The sequence below is a fragment of the Ctenocephalides felis genome, unplaced genomic scaffold (genome assembly GCF_003426905.1).
Source record: "Ctenocephalides felis isolate EL2017-DRISC unplaced genomic scaffold, ASM342690v1 CF-g0.4_SCAFFOLD_01886, whole genome shotgun sequence".
Taxonomy (NCBI): domain Eukaryota; kingdom Metazoa; phylum Arthropoda; class Insecta; order Siphonaptera; family Pulicidae; genus Ctenocephalides; species Ctenocephalides felis.
Genome location: NW_020538040.1, coordinates 148,561,857 through 148,581,359, shown reverse-complemented (window position 1 = coordinate 148,581,359; position 19,503 = coordinate 148,561,857). Strand labels below are relative to the sequence as shown.

Sequence of the window (19,503 nt, the reverse complement as noted above, 5' to 3'; positions counted from 1 at the left end):
AAAATACTGGTAATACCAAAATACCGGTATTTTTGTATTAATACCGGAATTGAATACCGGACAAATATCGTCCGGCATCACGGAATCCCGGTATTGTAAGCTCTAGTTGCAATATTGATATATAGAGAAAAGTGGTACGTAATAAGATATTTCCCGAGCCGATTATATGAAAGAAATAACGATGACATAAGACTTTTAAATATTTATTGAAACTACAAAACTACTTTCTTCCATTTATTCCTCGTTTTGCTGATTTTGCCATAGCATTCTAAATTGGAATCATTGAATTAAACATTAATTTCCTTTCCAGGCGAATATGAGGTCGGCACTCCCGTGCCGAACACGGCCTGCAGCTTTACGGTGCAGGCGAGTAAAAAGAAGACAGGTTTCATTATGTCGCCGACGTATCCTGGCGCATACCCGAAGGATCTTTCGTGTACCTACCAGTTTATCGGCGAACCAGGACAGCGTGTTCGGTTGGAGTTTCGAGATTTCGATCTGTTTTTCGGCGGACCACAGTGAGTTCGTAGACTAAATCTTGACATTTTTATAGACCATTTTAATATTGAATGACTAGTTTGAAAGTAACAGGGCAAATATTAATTGTATTGAAATTCGAAATTTGGTTTTACCGAAAACGTGATAAATACATAATTTAAACCACTATATATAATATAATATAATATGAATTTTTCATGCTTGTGCGTCTCTACGGCTAATTAATTGTATGGTGATGACTCATGTTTCTAAATATTAATGCATATTCTATAGATAGATACAATAGTTCATTCAGAAGCTATTCTTAATATGCCCCCGAAAGTGCAAACTAAAGTTTTGCAAAAATGATGATTCATATATGGGCAAAAATCTGCAATTATCATATTTTAATGTAAAACAGTAGTTTAAACAATTTGTTGTTGCATTGTTCACTTGTATTATCCCCTTTTTCTATATCTTAGTATGAGAGACGGTTAAACGGTTTGTAAATACTAATTCCTAATTGAATATTATGAAAAGCTGCATCCAGTGTTTCAAACCTTGGAGCCTCTTTGTTTCAAAATTTCTGACAAAAATGTTGCAAATCATTTCTGGTGGGTAAGTAGAGCGACTGAATCTGAATCAGAGGTCCTTCAATTAGATTCGGCTTCGAAGAGCCTGATGTCAAGCAGTAGTGACATCCGTTTTCACTTGGATCTATCGATAGCAAAATGTTTCCAAGTGAAAATAGTTCACATCCGGCATTGCTCCATCATTAAAATATTTAATATATTACATAAATTATAATAATAACATTTTTCTCACAGAGAAAACTGTTCAGGTTGCCATCTGTAAAACCGACGTAGTTTAAATCAAATTAGTCTAACAGCTTATAGGACTCATAAGTTCTGCTTGGTATTCAAAAATAACAATCAAAATCTGATTCTGATACTTCTTTCTTGAACCGCTATTTTACCATTTTCTAAAACACGATGCAAATGCTATTTTGCACGATAAATTCATAAAAAAATACAAAAATACAGCATTACATTAATTTTATCATTCCCAAGCCTTATTCATGTTCTTAAGCTCTAAAAACATGTAATGATGATACGGCAAAATTGTGAAATTGTATACAATAATCGGAACAAATTTAACGATTTTGATTTGTGAACGATAATAATGATTTGTAATCGAATCATTTTTTTAAACAGTAGAACCCCCTTTGTTTTTCTAGCAATCTAATTTCATAAATATCTATACACCTCATATTTAACGGGCCACAAAATAATATGTAATATGATGTGAAAATATACACAAAAATAATTATTGATTCTTTTTACACTAAATCGACCTTTTTGGTTTATATTCGAAAGAAATATTTTAGGAATTGATTCTTGCCCCTCTTGCAATAACCTACCCTAAGGAGGGACGGCCCACCGATTGGAAATTACTGGATTTAGGTATTATCATGGTCTTTCGTGGTTTCCAATGGCGGTATTTAGCAATTATTTTTAACTTCCCATAGGTTAAGTTATAGTAATGGTCCAAAAATCGGAATTGAAAATTTTTACATTGTTTCACGTTTTGAAGGTTTCTGAACATTTTGGCACACCTTAGAAAAAAATTATGTATGTGTGTGTATGTATGTGCGAATACAATTTTTGTCGACAATTTCGAGAACACAGATCAACCGATTTGAATGATTCAAAGAACATTTGTATTGAGTATTGATAAGTAGACGTGCTGATTAGCTGATTGGTAAAGGCTGGTTTAGGCGATCCAAAGATACGGAGCAAAAAGTGTGAAAAATGAACAACTGGTAAAATTTTTGGGAAAGCAGGCTTCTGGAGATCGAACAAAAGAGTAAAAAACAATGACATCTGCCGGTCAAAAATGATCATTAGACATATGCGCATCAAATTATCAGATATTTTAAAAATATTATAATAATAAGTATAAATTTTGTGTGCATTTCTATGGGTTTCGTACCAATATTAACACGTTAAATATTTGGTATTTTATTCATATTGATGTTGGTCCTTCATTAGTTTTAATCATTTTCTGTAATTTTCAGCTGTCCATTCGATTTCGTGAAGGTATACGACGGCCCAGACAATACTAGTGCAGTGGTTGGGACGTACTGTGGTCAGCAAAGGAACCTCGTGCTATATTCGAGCGAATCGCAGCTGGTCGTACATTTCAAGACACTGCAGCGCACTGCCAATACGCAAAACCGCGGATTTAAAGGCATTTTTGAGTTTTCGGAGAGCTTCGTCAAATTAGGTAATATAGTATAATTGATAGTCAATTGTTGAAATTATTTTGCTTAGAAATTAAATGATCATCCTTGACCAAATAAATTGTAAATTGCTTTACTTTTCTTAGAATAGTTTACCAAGAATTTAACATTCTACGATAACCATTTCAAAAAATTTTATTAATGATAAAAAAATATCCTAAAAAAGCAATTTATTAACTTTTCGTAGAGTAAGATATAGTAATGGGCCGAGGTTTCTGAAGATTTTGGCATACCTCAGAAAAAATTGATATATGTGTGTGTGCGTGTGTGTGTGTATGTTTTGTATGTCCGCATTTTTTCGTCCACGTTTTCGGGCGCACGGTTCAATCGATTTGACAGATTCAAAAAACATACGATTTCTATGGATAGGTAGATGTGCTGATTTGTTTTTGGCAGAAGCAGGTCCGACCGTTACGGAGATACGGAGCAAAGTGTGTAGAAAATAAAAATCGAGGTTTTGAGAGAACGAAGTATCCGATTTGTATGATTCAACAATCATTCAATTTGTAATGATTGGGAGAAGTGGTGTTTAGTTTTTGGCAAAGACAGGTCCAGCCGTTTTGGAGATACCAAGCTAATTGTACAATATAAGGCAGTTTTTGAGAGAACTAAGCATCCGATTTGAATAATTCAAAAAACTTTCTACTTGTTTTGACAAAATACTTATTTTTGGAAAAAAATATTTTCAATTTTTTTTGTATATCAAAAATAATTCAGATTTTAATTTTAATTCTGGCTAAAGTTCTAAAGCTCACTATCATACTCTAAATAAATAATTCTAACTTTGTAATTCAGTTTATATATTTGTTACGGTACGGGAATTCGCCTAAAGGCACGATGCCGTACACAACTACAAGTTTCACTTACTTTCATACTAAATCAATTTTACACCTATCAATATCATTATTTTTGTAGAAATTTAAAATATCTTTGAATTGCTATCATGATCATTTTCTGCAAATTCAGTTAACTCAACTTCTTTGTCAGCTTCTGAGCTTGCATTTTATATTATTGATTTTCACTCAAGCTTTCTTAGTTTTTAAGGTTCTGGGTATTAGATATAGGGTAGATAAGGTAGATGAATAAAAACGTTCACCACCGATATCTAAAAATCAAGTCAAGTTATATTTGAAATATTTGAAAGCAGAGGGTAAAAGAAGTATAACCAGCCATCAGCTTGATTTTTAACCACGTTAAAAATATCAAGAAATAAACGGCAATGTTTCAAAATCCATAACAAAAGTATTTTCTTCTATTGTTAGTTTTTTTTGTTGTGAGCACTGTTGTTAAGTTTACGAGGTCTTAATATAATTTTTAAGTATAAGTTATTTAATTGTTTTATAAGATGTATAGTTATTTTTAGGTTAGATCCAACAGTTTTTTATATAACCTCTATAAAAGCTTGCATGTGGGTGGGGTAAAAAAGACCAACTAAACCTTTACCCTGGCAAAGGTGTAAACAGTAAAAAATAGTAAACAAAATTAAATTTATATTTTGCATGGATTGAATAATTTAGCTATTATTTTGTAAAATCTCTTTAAAATTCAAAATAAGACATTGGACCTGTTTGTCCCCATGCTGTCACCTGGTGACAAATTTTTATAAAATAACAAAAAAAAAACATTTTTACAATAATGAATTAGCTGGGAGTTTTACTGAATATTCAGATGGTTGTTTGTTTGATATGCGTTAATTGTTATAATATAATTCGTTTGATTTGCAAAATGTAATTGATCTAAATCAAATTGAACTTTTATGGCTCGGCCTATCCCACATTAAAATAAAATAATGAAAAAAATGACACAATGACAGTTTTACTAATTATTAATTTAAAAATAATGTTAGCACAAAAAATGTACCCATAAATTGTACCTATAAATATCTTTTGAGACAAATTAATATAAAAATATTGCACGGCTAGTAAATAAATATACCATTAGGTGTAAACAATAATTTATCATTAAAATTATTTTTGATACTTGCAATGAAAATAGGTCATTAATTGTAATAATTCTAACAAATATAACCAGTAGAGGCTAGCGTCAGGCGTAGTATAATTTGAATTTCTAAGGTCTAATAGTATGCGGCAATACGCATAGGTCGAAATGACACACACAATATTTTAATTAAATATTATTATACTGTATTACTAAATATTAAATTTAATTTTCAGATTTTATAAGCGAACACGACGGCGAACACATTCGTGGCTCAGAGTGCGATCAAAAAATTCTAAGCAAAAAAGAATCCGCCGGTTTTGCGTACAGTCCAAATTATCCATATCCGTATTTTCCAAAAATCGTATGCCGCTACTTTATATATGGGATGCAGGATTCACAACATCTTGAACGAGTGCGGTTAGAATTCATCAAGTTTGAAATTCCAAGGAATTTGACCGTCAAGGGAGAGTAAGTGTAATAGACAATTTAATATGTAGTTAGATTAATGGTTATTAATTTGAGTAATACTCGGCAATAATTAATAATTTTTGATAATAAAACATAAATTTACAAACTAGCAACAGATTATTTGATGAAAAATATGAAACAAGTTACAGGTAGTAAAACATTTTTGGTTACAACCTGAATTTGAATGGCACCAGGGACCAGCGCATGCCATACAAATTTAGCTGTATCCAGGTTCAGAATATATTAAACATATGCCAAATAGATGTATATACATGAATATGACAAATTTCTAATATAAAGTAGAGGTACAATGCCAAACCAAGTATATAAAAATTTAAACAAAAAATGTCCTAAAAATTGTCAAAGAAATAATGTCTTACTATTCAGGTGGCTTATTAACTCAACTGATTTTTTTTTCAATTCTATAGTAGTTGCACGGATGGCTATTTGAAGATTTACCTCAAAGGCCAAGAAGCGACCGATTCCTACGACAAATTCGATCATGAACTATGCGGAGCTGAAGAAAATCAACCGAGTACTGTGGTTTCTGATGGCCCACGATTGGTTATGGTCTTCAGTTCTGGCGAGTTACAAGGAAGAGGTTTCAAGGTAATAATAAATTAATATTGATTAATTTTCTTGGAATTGCTAGCAATAAATATAAGGCAATTGAAAAAAGTTGCAGTTCACTAAAATTTACAAATTTGTAAAATTAAATATGATAATAACGTAAGGAAGAAATTTTATTCATTTAGAGGGACAGAACTTATTGTTATAAATTGGTGGTGTTTGGCACTTTTGTACGTCGATAAATTGATAAAACACTCTGATTTATAATTGCAAAAGCATTTGCTGATTATTTGGTCAACAAAATTCCTTAAAGTTATCATATTCCGTACAGTCAATATTCAAATATATGTAGTAGTATCAATATTTTTGAAATAGTGTGCTTTTGAAATAAGTGACAAGGATAATTAGTTTTTAGCATTGGTTGATTTTTGCCATTTTGCATAGAGACCTTGCATAGACGAATAAAAAGAACTAACAGCAGTCAACATGTTGACAAAATCTCAGAAGTTGCACGTGAATAGCATTCTACAGTATTAAATGTATTCATTTTTTGAACAGAGATCAGAACTACGTGTTCTATAATCTGTGTTGACCATTGTTCATGCTAACCTAGAATTTTATTTGAGATGGAAACCAGCGGTCAATCATTCTCCTTTTTTGGATATAGACGTATATGTATTATATATGTAGTATTACATATGTATTATATATGTATATCTATTTGTATTGGATTTTATATGTTGCAGTAATGCCCTAAAAAAACTCAAGAAAAGCGACTTTTTCTTGATATTTTATTTGAGATCTATAGTGGAAATTTGATATCATACTCTTTGATATCGTGCTGGGCGAGGTTAAGATCATACACGAGACTAGTTTGTGCTAAACCACGTCCTTAACCATTACATTAAGAGCTCATATGCATTCAAATAAACTTTTTGACTATATCTGGTTGTTAAAATACTACAAAAATATTACAGAGTGGCCCCATATAGAGCACATAAAATTGGAATTGATTGATGCAAACTGATAAATAAATTTACGCAAAAAGACAATTTTATCAAATTGATTTAATTTTACTCGAACAGTTTTGGTTACATTGATTGATTGTAACTTGTAAGTTAAGTAAACGAAATCATATCAATCCATCGATTTACTATTTCCTTAAATTTTTGAAAGCGCACCTTTGTATCTATAATTTATATTTTTTATTTCAGGCGCGTTACAGTTTCGAAACGGAGTACAGAATACCAGGTACGGCAGCTCCTGATGGAAGTTGTAGCTTCACGTACAGAAGTTCGTCAAGGAAAAAGGGAGAGTTTAACTCTCCGCGGTACCCGAGTAATTACCCAAGTGACACCAATTGCACGTACCAATTCATCGCGGCGCCTAATGAACAGGTCGCCATCGTCTTCGATCATTTTAAAGTCAAAGCCGATGACGTGAACACCACTTCGGGTGCCTACGGGTAAGTTACAATGAAATTTTCATAATAATCCCATCACAGTGATAAGATATACTTCCCCATTCACAAAAATATATCGCAAACATTTGGTTTACTTCTTATTTTCATTTGGTATTTCATGTTTACTCTTTTCTCAGATCTTCTGTTTGTCAAGAGGATTGGTTGGAAATATACAATCAATACAGGGACGGTGCCGATATTCTATTGGGTCGATATTGCGGCATGACGGCGCCTGGCCCTATAGAGTCGGCGATCGACGCCATCGGAATAAAAATCATTTTACACGCGGATCAGGAAAATGTAGCAAGCGGTTTCAAGGCGCGATACACGTTTGAGGTCAGTAGTAATAATACTAAATTAAGTTTAAATGAAAAAAATCCAGTATTGATGAAAATATTTAGATTCTAATTATAAGTAATATAAGTTAGGTTCCAAATAAATAAGGTTCACCCAGCTTTTCCAAATTCGAAAAATACGGTAATACGGTTCCACGCATTCAAATAGAAGTTTTGTTATTTTTGTGAAATATATATAATGTGGACACTTGTTTATTAACTTCCCCTGGGGTAAAGTATTGTAATCGTCCAAAAATCGAAATTGAAAATTTTTGCATATCTTCACGTTTTGAAGGTTTCTGAACATTTTGGCATACCTTAGAACAAATGGATGTGTGTGCGTTTGTGTGTACGTGTGTGTGTATGTGTGTGTATGTATAGATACAATTTTTTGTCCACGTTTTCGGGCGCACGAACCAACCGATTTTAGTGATCCAAATAGCATTCGATTTGTATTGATGGGAAAACGTGCTGATTAGTTTTTGCTAACATATTACTTAATTTGGTACATTGATTTATAAGGATTTATGGTCTTATGGTATAAAATTGGTCTGCAGATCATCTATAACTCATACATGGATTGTTAATATTGATTTTATTACTAATACCGCACAACACATTGGAATTATCTTGTCGATATGCGAACTGTACTTGTATGTTAGGGTGTTTAACACGTTGACTGCTGGAGTCAATATTCTCTCCTTCTTTTCTGGTGTAGCTGTCTACACACTGCTGACAGTGCCATATTTACTTTAAATCTATCTTCAAAATTATCAGCATAGTTGAAGCAATTAGTTCCTACCCGTACCGTAGTCAACACGTCAAACTATCAAAAGTTTTAAGACTCTTAGCCACTCATCGTACATTATTCATTTAATAAAATAATTTGTTAACTTTTTTACTCATTTTACTATTATTGTTACTCAATATTTACCCCTTTTCCAAAAACGTGGTCTATAAGCAACATACGCTTAGCGGCCTGTGTGTACGAGTGTCGTCTATAGACTACATGTATTTTGTCGACGTTTGCTTCAATACTTATAACTCTACGTTAAATTATTGATAATCCTTAACTCATTGTAATTTTTAGTGCTTTAGAAGTTAAACGTTTAATTTTAAAATATATATTCCTTGATGATTGAAAAATATTTAAACAACAAATACTTGGTCGGCTTGCTGGCTCATACAGCAGTATCACTCTTTTGGAAAATACTCCCTTAACGAAAGAGTTAAAATATGTATACATACTAGAGATGGGTAACTCACTCCGGAGTTATCACTCCGACACAACTCCTTCCTCGAAGTGAATCCGAGTGGAGTAGTCTCACAGGATTTGTCATATCCGACTTCCCTAAACTGATACTAAATCTGTTAACATGTGCAGATATTTGCTTGAGAATTTTTACTAATACAAAGATTTGGGTTAAAAGAAGTGTTTTTTTCTCGTCTCACGGGCAGTTTCAGGACTTTCCAGGTATATAATGTCTCAAAATAATGCTATTTCGTATTCTATATTCTCTATACGATAATGTTTGTCCGTAAATGAGCTCTTTCAATGGTATACAACCAACTAAAAAATATTTAGTATTATATTATACCTTTTACACAATTATGATTTTATAATTGTGTAAAATTAATAGTATGCTAATCAAATCCATTCATAAGTTTTTTGTCAATTTGAGATTTGTATGCACATTGAAATGCATAAAATAGTAATGATTATGATAAAATGAACAAAAATGTTTGAACTATTTGTAAACTATTTCCAAAGTCTTAATAAATCCTTACATGTGTTAACAACACACTAGAGAACACATTTGTGTCAAGTATTATGTTTCAAAGTTGTCGGAGTTGTGGAGTTATTAAGTGGATATAACTCCTCTCTGAAGCGGAGTCAAACCCTAACCGATCCGGCTTTGGATATGATAAGCCCATCTCTAATACAAACATAAATATATGCTTGATCTATTAACTATTGTATCATTTATCTCTCACTTTACAGGCTGCTAAATCAGTATTCGGTGATTGCGGCAGCAACGTGACGGGCTTGGACTACGGCGTAATATCGAGTCCCAACTTTCCGGCGAACTACGAAGGACCTAGTCGAGGAGTCGCTTCGCGCACTTGCAATTGGTTCGTTGCGGCGCGTCCGCAACACAAAATCGTACTTAATTTTGAGTTCTTTGCCGTGGAAGGAGATCCGGCCGGTAACATAAATCAAATAAATTATACATATTTACCTAAAAATTTAACGAGGTATTAAAATTTGTATTTCTTTTTCCAGCCCGTGGTTGTCCGGCTGCCGTCTTGCGACTGTGGTCATCGCCAGGATCGACGCCTGTTACGCCGCCTGTCGAATTGTGTGGCGAAAAACCCGCAGCCGAACGATGGCAGTACTCGAGTACGGGCGGAGCGCTCAGGTTGAGTTTTACGTCGGCGGATAAGGCGGTCGGCGCGCAAGGGTTCCGAGCCGTTTGGACTGAGGTAGAATACAAAAGTTGACGCAATAAATATGCATGCATTTCTATAAGAATTCATATTATATAAAAATAATGCAAAACTCAAAAAAGTTGTTGAAATCAAACTTTTTATAACATGCGCAATGCATTCATCTCCTGACAAAAGACAATTGTATCTGTACATAACCAAGAATACTTATTTCTTTTTGTATGGATTGGTAATTAAGATACTTAAAATATTTTAGGAGTATACAAATACAAAATATCTGTAGCCCCAGAGAAGAAAATTAGAATAAAATTAAATTTAAAAAATCTTAGGCGTTTATTGTATATATTAAATATATACTCGTATACACAATAAACGCCTAAAATTAGCTTTTGATTATTATCAATCACTGATTTTTTTTATTAAAATAGGTTTTTTTACTTTTTTTTAAAGTATGTTTTCGGTATAATGGAGGCACATACTCGCCTTAGTAGTACCACTGTAGCCGTAGTCCTATCAGTCTGGGATCAACTTTTCTTTGGTTAGTTATCAAATCAAACATAATTGATAAAATATTATCTAAACTAATTTCAAAAAGAACGAATGTGCTTATAAAATTAAAGTCTCTTGGTGCTAAGAACCGGCGATGGAACTGTTCATAAAGATAAGGCCATTATTGGCCACTTTGCGTTTTCCAATTTGAGAAAGAAATATGGAAATTGAATTTAACCATTATTTCTTCGTATTTAGCACAGCAAATCTGTAAGTCTTTAAAGTAACCATGAATCTTCAAGATAATATGGAATTGTTATTGAATAATGCGAAAGATCAGATTTTCGAATCTAATTATTTGACAATTATTATAAATATAAAAATGCAAGAATTTGCAGTTTCAAACCATATTTACTAAAGCCAAAATGTGCATAGCACGTTGGTCTTTTAAGTTTTCGAAATTGCCTATAATAATTCGCATCACTTATGTAAGTTTTCTGCATTTTGCGTTATTCTTTCTTGAAAATGATAGTAACATTAGGATTTTAAAGAAAATCAAAGACATTTTTTTCATGGAAATAAATAACTTCATTTTGTAATGTATTGTCATATTGGATCAAGGAGTTTTTGTCCTTTTCAAGCAGCATCATCTCATTTTCATAAAACATCTGGTTTTTATTAGCAAAGAACTAAATCTGGTACAATTTGACACCATCGTAATCATTAAATTTACCATTCAAGGAGTTTTGTAAAGACCAAAACAAAAAGTAATCACATGGTGCAAGGTCAGTACTGTATGTTGGATATGGGCAAAGCATTCCAACCAAGCTTCAATATCCGAGTGGCCAAAAATATGTAATGACAATAATAGAATAAATCACCGTTTCGATTTGCCAATTTAAGCCGATTATTTGCAACTGCATTGTTTAATTTTGTTAACTATTTAATGCAGACATCATAATTGATCATTTGGTTGGTAATAACAAATCAAGGTAGACAATTTCTTTTAATCAATTTCAACTGAGCGACCAGGGTGTTTTTCATCTTTGAGTGAAAAATTACCAGAACGAAACTTGGTGAATCAATTTTGACACTGTCGTTTTGTTAAGGCTCTGTCACCATAAACAACTCATAACTTTTCGTAAGCTTAAGATGTCTCTTTACCTTTACAGAAATAAAAGAGCAAAATATGACAAAAAAAACTAGTTGATTTTCCACCTTTCAATAAATGCCAAACGAAAACTACGCAATGAATCAAAAGAACTCTTTTTTTACTTCAGACATTCTAAACTGTCTACTATTCATTAACAAATATATTTTACATTTGGACCACATCAGCAAACCATTGAAACCATTTAAGGTGAAAACCACACTTACTTATTGGCCGATTCTACCGTAGAATAGACTAATGTTATAGCAACGTATTTAACGTAGTGCCATGCTCGTACGTTCATATAAAATGGTACTAAAATCTGTCGAATGCTATGTGGGGGATTTTAGATAGAAAACCTAACTTAAAAACGCACAAACGTCAAAAAGACGTTTGTACCATTTTATATGAAATTACGATCGTAGCGCTCCGTAACAAAGCCTTGCCATAACATTGGTCTATTTCGCGGCAGAATCGGCCCCTTACTTACCAACTTAATATATTTTAAAAAATGAACAATAATACAATGAAGTGTTTGAAAAATTTATTCAAAATAATGCGTAGTCCGGAATGCGTTGCAAAATTTCTTTTAGTATAATTTGAAAATTATCAGATGAAATTTCTTCTTTAACCACTTCGGTACGGCGCCTACTGCCCACAAAACGTCGTATATTGCCCCGTTCATGGACAGATCCAGTGGTTACACTTAGAAATGCAGTCACTAGTAATTGACGGTCGACCGTACACGTTCTTATCACGTCCGTCACGTAATGGTGACGATCGGCTGGTCCATCTGCGGCCGCCAACTAAACTTGTCGATCATACCGAAGTGGTTAAGTCCGGATCAGAGTGCTTTATTACTATATTCGAAAGTATGTATTTTATAATAAGATGTATTTGTAAATCGTTTCCAGGTGCGAGATATTGCCAAGCCGGAAGACTGCGATCAATTCACATGTGCCAAATCCGGTTTTTGCATATCGGAGCATCTGCGATGCAACCGCGTCGACAACTGCGGTGCGGACGATTCATCTGACGAACAAAACTGTGAGTTACTGCTAAACTCAATTCTAAAAGAACTACTATTTGATCTATTAAAAGTACTCGCACTGTTCCAACCGTAATCTTTTTTCCGAATTAAGCACGCTCTACATTTCGTTCTCACAGTTAATATTTGCACGGCATCGACAATTTTTCCTTTCGAAGTCGTCGATGTTGTCGACATCGCTATTTATTTATTTACAATATTCACTACGTTTTGTGTGAGACGCACTTTAATTATTAAATCAAAATGTTTCTATATTAAATTAATAATTTATTATAGTGTAATAATTAATATTAGAATAAATGATCAAGCAATTATACTAGCTATATTTGCGATGTGAAAGGACTATGCTTGTGCTTAATAATGTACATATAAGAAAACTACTAATGAAATTTTATCGCCATAAGCGTATACTTGATATTTAAGCATTCTATGAATTGTATAATACCTATAGATGTATTCATATAATCTTCTCTATAAACTGAATCGTGTTAGTAGTATTTGAATAAGCCAAAACTAAGAATCCATATCTAGAATAAATTAAATCTTGCTTTTCGTTTTCATAATAATGATAGATTTACGAGTAAAACTTTTAGAATTCAATTTCAATTATTTTCAATGAAGTTGATTTCAAATTAATCTTTTCAACAAAATTACTTCTGTTAAGCTTTGCATAAGTACCAATACTAAATATATCTAATATTAACATATCTACAGTATTAAGTCATTATAGAATTAGTCCTAAGTAAATAATAATATACGCGTTTGAAATTAAAATATTTTAGAAATTTATATTTATGTCTAAATTAATATTGTTGTACCAACTTTGTCATGGCATGCACTTTCTAATACACCTTGTACACAAAAAATTTTGTAAACACCGATATAGCTAAAAAGATCTTTTTGTTTTCAATACTATAGAATTATAATAAATTTAATAAATTAGTAAATTAGCTGAATAATAGTTGATTGAAAATTAAACATTTTTGAATTTGGATCTTTTTAACTTGATCGGCTAAGTACACGGCGTGATGCATAGGAGTACAACAAGGCTATACACAGACGGTTTTGGGGTATTCTATAAATGAGTATCAACGTACTAAAATTAAATATATTCCTTCATCATAACTGTAATATAAAATGTCAACATTATTTTTGCCGAACTCGCTATCAATTTCTAAAAATATATCATAAAAAATAGTACATTATACTATTTATTATGAGAATTTTCTTGTTGTATCAAATGTCGCTTATTTGTAAGGAATAACATCTCTACTTGTTGTATATCTAAACTCTATTGACAAAAATCGTGCTCAAAGTTCATTAATAATTTATGTAGTACATAAATGTATTTCTTCGTCTACATATTGTTAAAGCCAGACCAAATATTTTCTGAAAGCTTTTGAAGTACGAATTATGTCGTGAATAACATTAATTTCATTTTTAAGTTACACTTATGATGTTGTTTTCTTCTTGAAGTTTGCTAATAGCTAATATCAATCACAAATAATTTAACCAGTTAACTGTAGTATTAAATGCTGCTCAACAATGTATGCTCTAATAGTGTAAAAAGTATTTTAAAACTACCTTATCGGACAAATTTTCATGATGTGTACAATGGATTTGAAAGCTGAAAATGTTTTAATGTGCAATAATTGAGAAGTATAACAGTTAACAGTTAAATAAAACTAATGTCACATCTAACAGACTCTAGCAAAATAATAATTTAATGTACGTCTTTTTATGAAAATATTCTTTTGTTTTTGCTGTAAATAATTTATTCATTTTAAAGAATGTTTCTCGATCCTTTTGAAAAATATTAATCGAGTAGCTTGCAATATATACACGAAATAATTTCTAAATTATTTTGCCTTTAACCCTTTGCACTCGGATGCCGCCGCTCCGGCAGCGGCAGTAGAAAGGGGATGTGAAAATTAACATTTTGCACTAAAAATCTTCTATATATCGGTTTATCCATTCAGTTGAGTTACAAGTATAAATAAAAGTTAACAATAAATAATTTAATGCGTTTTACATTTTTTTCTTCGATAAAAAGAAAAATCTACATAAAATTGCAATTAAACGGTACAGTCAACCCTCCGTTAATACGGTACTCTGGTAAACCGGTACTCATACTACGCGGAGCAGAAAATGCACGATAACACGAACCTCCTATTACATTTACTCCTATTCATTCAATAGCCCATAAGTTTCTTGCGCAACATATCAATGACTCTAGTAACTAGATATTGTAAAGAGCATTAATTCAGAGTGTTTCTATATACACATGCTTATATATACGACATCGGTTTTAGCTGTGTCAGAACAAATTACACAGGATATGTTGTTTGATTAAGTGTTAAAAAAAAAATCTGAACCGTTAAATTTTCATCGTGTCAAAAGTAGTTTCTTGGACTGGAAAAGATTGAAAAAAATGTCTATATTACTGAAAATATAAATCGTTTATAAGTAGATCGAAAGTATCGGCTGAACTGAATTCGAACCTTGACCCTTTTGCAACGAATGTCGTTCATAGACGACATCCACATGACGTGCTGTGAGTACGGATGTTGTCCATGGACGACATATATGTTTGCTTTTGCTTCAAGATTTATCACTATGAGTTAAACTATTGAGGATTCTAGTATTCTACTGCTATTTCTAGTTCATTATTAGAAGCGTATTATTTAATTTTTATTGATAATGATAGAAATATTATGCTGTTCCGTACAGCAGCGGCACTCCTGCGGAAAATACTCTCGGGTTAAACAAAATAACGTGTCAACACGTTTGAACTGCCGCGTCATTTTTTAAATAAGGTGACGATGTCATTCACATCACTGTCATTTTTACTAATTCTGAGTTTCTCATAGCAATATCGCAATACACGGGAAGCGAGAACAATTTCTATAGAACACACTACGAATTAAGCCTGGATTGTAGGTTTAATCTGAGTTTTTTATAGCTCGGTTCTCAGACGAGACTCATTCGCCTTATTATCGGAGGGTTGACTGTATTTAGTTATAATACTTCAGTAACAATATTGTGCTACATTGCTTTTATATATTTTCATCTACTACATGCGAGTTGTTAAAATTGCACCCTAAACGAGTATAAATTCGGCAGCTGGAATAATGCAATAACAGACAAAATGATCTAATTTATGCTTTTAAAAAAAGTATCATAGATCAATTTTAATTTTTGTTTCAAAATATAAACTTTAACATAAAATAATTCCTTCTTTGGAATTATTGATAATGGAATAGCGTGTTTGTTAGGTTTCAGTTTACGGTTTTTTGTCTTCGATTTTTTCATAAAAAGGCAGTATCGTATCTGCGTGGGTTAGATGTGAGATGTGACATTAGTTGTTGTCGAACTCGACGCCCCGACCCGTACGACCCGTACGACCGCCTGTCTACGGCCTTGCGCGTACCCACACGTGTTTCGAACGCACTTCAGGTGGGAACTCGGCGCCATCGAGCTCGAGCCACGGCACCTCGTACTTCGACACCATGCTGCTAGCAGCCGTTGTCTTTGTCGCGCTGCCCGTTGTATTAGTCGAGGCCACGTGATTTAACACTTCGCCGCTAAGCTCTATCTGCTAAGCTCTACTACTCTGTTTCTCTACTCTACTACTGCTACAAATCACTACCTTCTACCGCTCTAAAGCAAAATACGTAAAGTTTTTGGACTGCACATACGAATGCATGTCTAATAAACTAGCAGATTATTTACATACAGCTATACTCCTTCGAATCTAACTCCGTCAAGTGAGTTTTCTTGTAGTTGTGCGTGTGCGTGCCTGCGTGTATGATAACTGGGCCGCGTTTTATCAAATTCTTACACAACTCAAATGCCACTTGGACGCGATATTACACAACATTGTTTCGATAACAGGATTACATATTTGGTATATGAGTTAGATTTAAGTTTTTTATAAAACCAGCTCATAATAATGATCATGAATCTAAGCTTTCAATTTTCTATACCTAAAAAACATTCAGATTTGATGCACATTGAGGCCTATTTTCGGATAAAATAGAAATGTTATGGTAATGCTATGTTACGGGTCTATCTTCGTACGAGTTCGCAGTAACGAACTGTCATAAAGCTGTGTTTGCCATTCAATCAGGCGTTTTACACATAAGACCTTACGTACAAAACGCACAAACGCCTACTGGCAATTTTATCATAAGTGCAACTTTCTGATGTCTATTTGATAACACATACGTGAAGTTAGGTTTTATGTGTAACACACCTGTTCGCACAGCAAATATATACGAGAGTTGGCAAATATATACGATATTTTTGAGAGTTTGTTACTACCAACTCAAACGAAGATAGGCACGTAAGTAACATAACATTATCATAACATTTTTATTTTATCCGAGAGTTGGCCTCATTATTTAAAATTCAAAGTCTATTCGAGTTGTTTCCATTTGATCCACATTGTTTAAAACTGTTACTAAAATAGTTTTCTGTATCAGACTATACATCAAGGAATCTTAATCGGTATTTGTGAGAAAGTTGAAAGCTAATGTAGTAGGTTCTGAACTGACTGTAAAGCTAAACTAGTTAGTTCAAAAACATTAGTGCTCTTGCACGCCCTCTTGCGCTATGCTGCTGATACAATTTAGAAAACGTTTATACTAGTTTGAATGCAAGACTGTTGATGTAATTAATGGTTGAATGAACAAAACCGCAGATTGAGCATCTAGCACTCAATATCATGCTAGAATTATATGAACGTAAACATGCGAATTAGATTAATCGCTTTGGGACAAAAAGTTTGTCATCAATAACTTGTGCATAAATAATTTTCAATAGATGCTTTATTCACTTATCGCATTGTAAAAAATGTGATACCAATAACCGAGCAAAATAGTATTATTTAATATTATATTTTGTGCATTATGAAAGGACAGTAGTGTGTGCGTGGAAAGCATGAGATAATGTATGCAAGAAATTTATAGAACATTAATCAAAGAGAAATTATGAAATTAATATCTAATATAAATCTTTGACAGGATTTTCACAATCAATTTTTTTATTTTAAAATCACCGATATCGTTCACTGAGTTTATTGAATTTCCTCTAGCATTTTTATTTAACTTCCATTATCATCTTATATTGTTTATACATCAATCTAATCTTATGAATGCATTTCTAATTGGATATTGCACGGCTTATACCTTTCATATGCATGGTATTTCTGTATTCTCTCAGTACCCTATGTAAAAAAGCTTCTTTTATAAATTTACTTAATAGTACTATATACTGCACGTACTATATTGAAATATATATTTATCATACTGTTTGAAAATATGAGCATGTTATATGTTTTGTCTCAAAACTGTTATTTGTTTATTGTTTAGAATTGTATTTTCGCTAGTCCTTCTCAAGGATCGTAGTATTTGAGATGTAAATAGTCGCTCATTACGATGAAATGTGAAAATATACTATATTCAAAGAAAGTATTAATACTTCACATAATCAATTGCATATACAGAAAGTGTTTTTAAGATTGATTTGCCATTGTTATACTAAACTACCTCCAAAAATCATAAGTAAGTTTGTATGCGATTCGGACACGCTGACATAACATTCAAAATTTATTAATAAATTTTACTTTCGCATTAAAAATAAAAATCTTTAAACATGGTTTGTCATTCTGGAGTTCATCCAGCTTTTAAAATTTTGGATAACTATATTACAAGGGACTTAGCATCTAAGTTTTATATCTGAAATAAAATATGTATGAAGGGACCTATCTTTGTATGAATTGGTAGTAAAAGCTGTCAAAAAGCTATGGATTTGCTGAGCGATCAAACGTTACCTAACCTATAAAATGCACAAAAATTAAAATAACAATTTTATCACAATTGCATCTTTGTAATGTGCCATTGACGAGACGTGAAGTTAAGTTTTATGTATAAAACACCTAATCGCACAGTAAACATATAGCTTTTTGACAGTTTTTACTGATTAATACGATTACAGACCCGTAATGTCTATTTAATCCGAGAATTGGCCCCTAAATCACTTACAATTAGCACACAAAGAGATGTCGGATAAAAATGCAATAGGTCGTGACTTATTGTTTATTACTATTAACTAATTGCGTGTAAGAGCATTTGCAAATCAATGTTAGACTCACTTGTGCAATCGTAACGTGCGGCATGTGGATGCCCTCTAACCGTGCACTCCCGCAACACAACAGGCGCCGCGGACACGCCGGCTCGCGAGTACGGGGCTGTGGCGCTAGGCCTGGCTGCGGCCGCCGCCACGCTGTGCGGTGCATTCGCGATGTGCGCCTGGTGCCGCAGAGAACGGCAGCGTCAGGCGCGGCGACGGGCACGAAGGAGTCGCGGCCACCCTGCTTCGAGTATCGGATGTTCAGTCCGTGGCTACGACCCATCGAGCATCGCCTGCTCCGTCCGCAGACACCAGCCTCAGCAGCCGCCACCGCCTCCGCCTCCGCCGCCGCCTCCTCCGCCACACGTCTGCGACGAGATCGGCGAACGTTTCTCCAACGGCGGCGACCGCACGAGCGTTTAACACACGAACCTAAGCGCGGCGAACGAGCGAACAGTGTGTTTTCGAAAAGTGCCGGACGCATCAGTGTCTCCCAGTGTAATAATAGTGATATATATACTTGATTATCTGATACTCTAAGTGCTTAATGTCTTCACGTTGTTTTTTGAGAGTGCTTTCTTCACTTCTATCAATGAATGTTTTCTTATTTTGCAGGACACTATTTTTATATTTTTTGCAGGAAGATGACGACTTTGGTCACATGCGTTAACGTAAATATTT

General features: G+C 33.3%; 1 protein-coding gene across 1 annotated transcript in view; it reads left to right on the top strand.

Moving 5' to 3' along the window:
- Positions 1–19,245, top strand: part of LOC113376051 (tolloid-like protein 2) — a 63,223-nt gene extending 43,978 nt beyond the window's left edge. Inside the window, exons 4-14 of the mRNA XM_026615982.1 lie at positions 311–518; positions 2,555–2,763; positions 4,954–5,188; positions 5,617–5,797; positions 6,973–7,223; positions 7,358–7,556; positions 9,558–9,762; positions 9,840–10,039; positions 11,278–11,286; positions 12,575–12,689; positions 18,908–19,245. Of these exons, the coding sequence (XP_026471767.1) occupies positions 311–518; positions 2,555–2,763; positions 4,954–5,188; positions 5,617–5,797; positions 6,973–7,223; positions 7,358–7,556; positions 9,558–9,762; positions 9,840–10,039; positions 11,278–11,286; positions 12,575–12,689; positions 18,908–19,245 (2,150 nt within the window). The remainder of the gene's footprint in view (positions 1–310; positions 519–2,554; positions 2,764–4,953; positions 5,189–5,616; positions 5,798–6,972; positions 7,224–7,357; positions 7,557–9,557; positions 9,763–9,839; positions 10,040–11,277; positions 11,287–12,574; positions 12,690–18,907) is intronic.
- Positions 19,246–19,503: the final 258 nt, after the last annotated feature.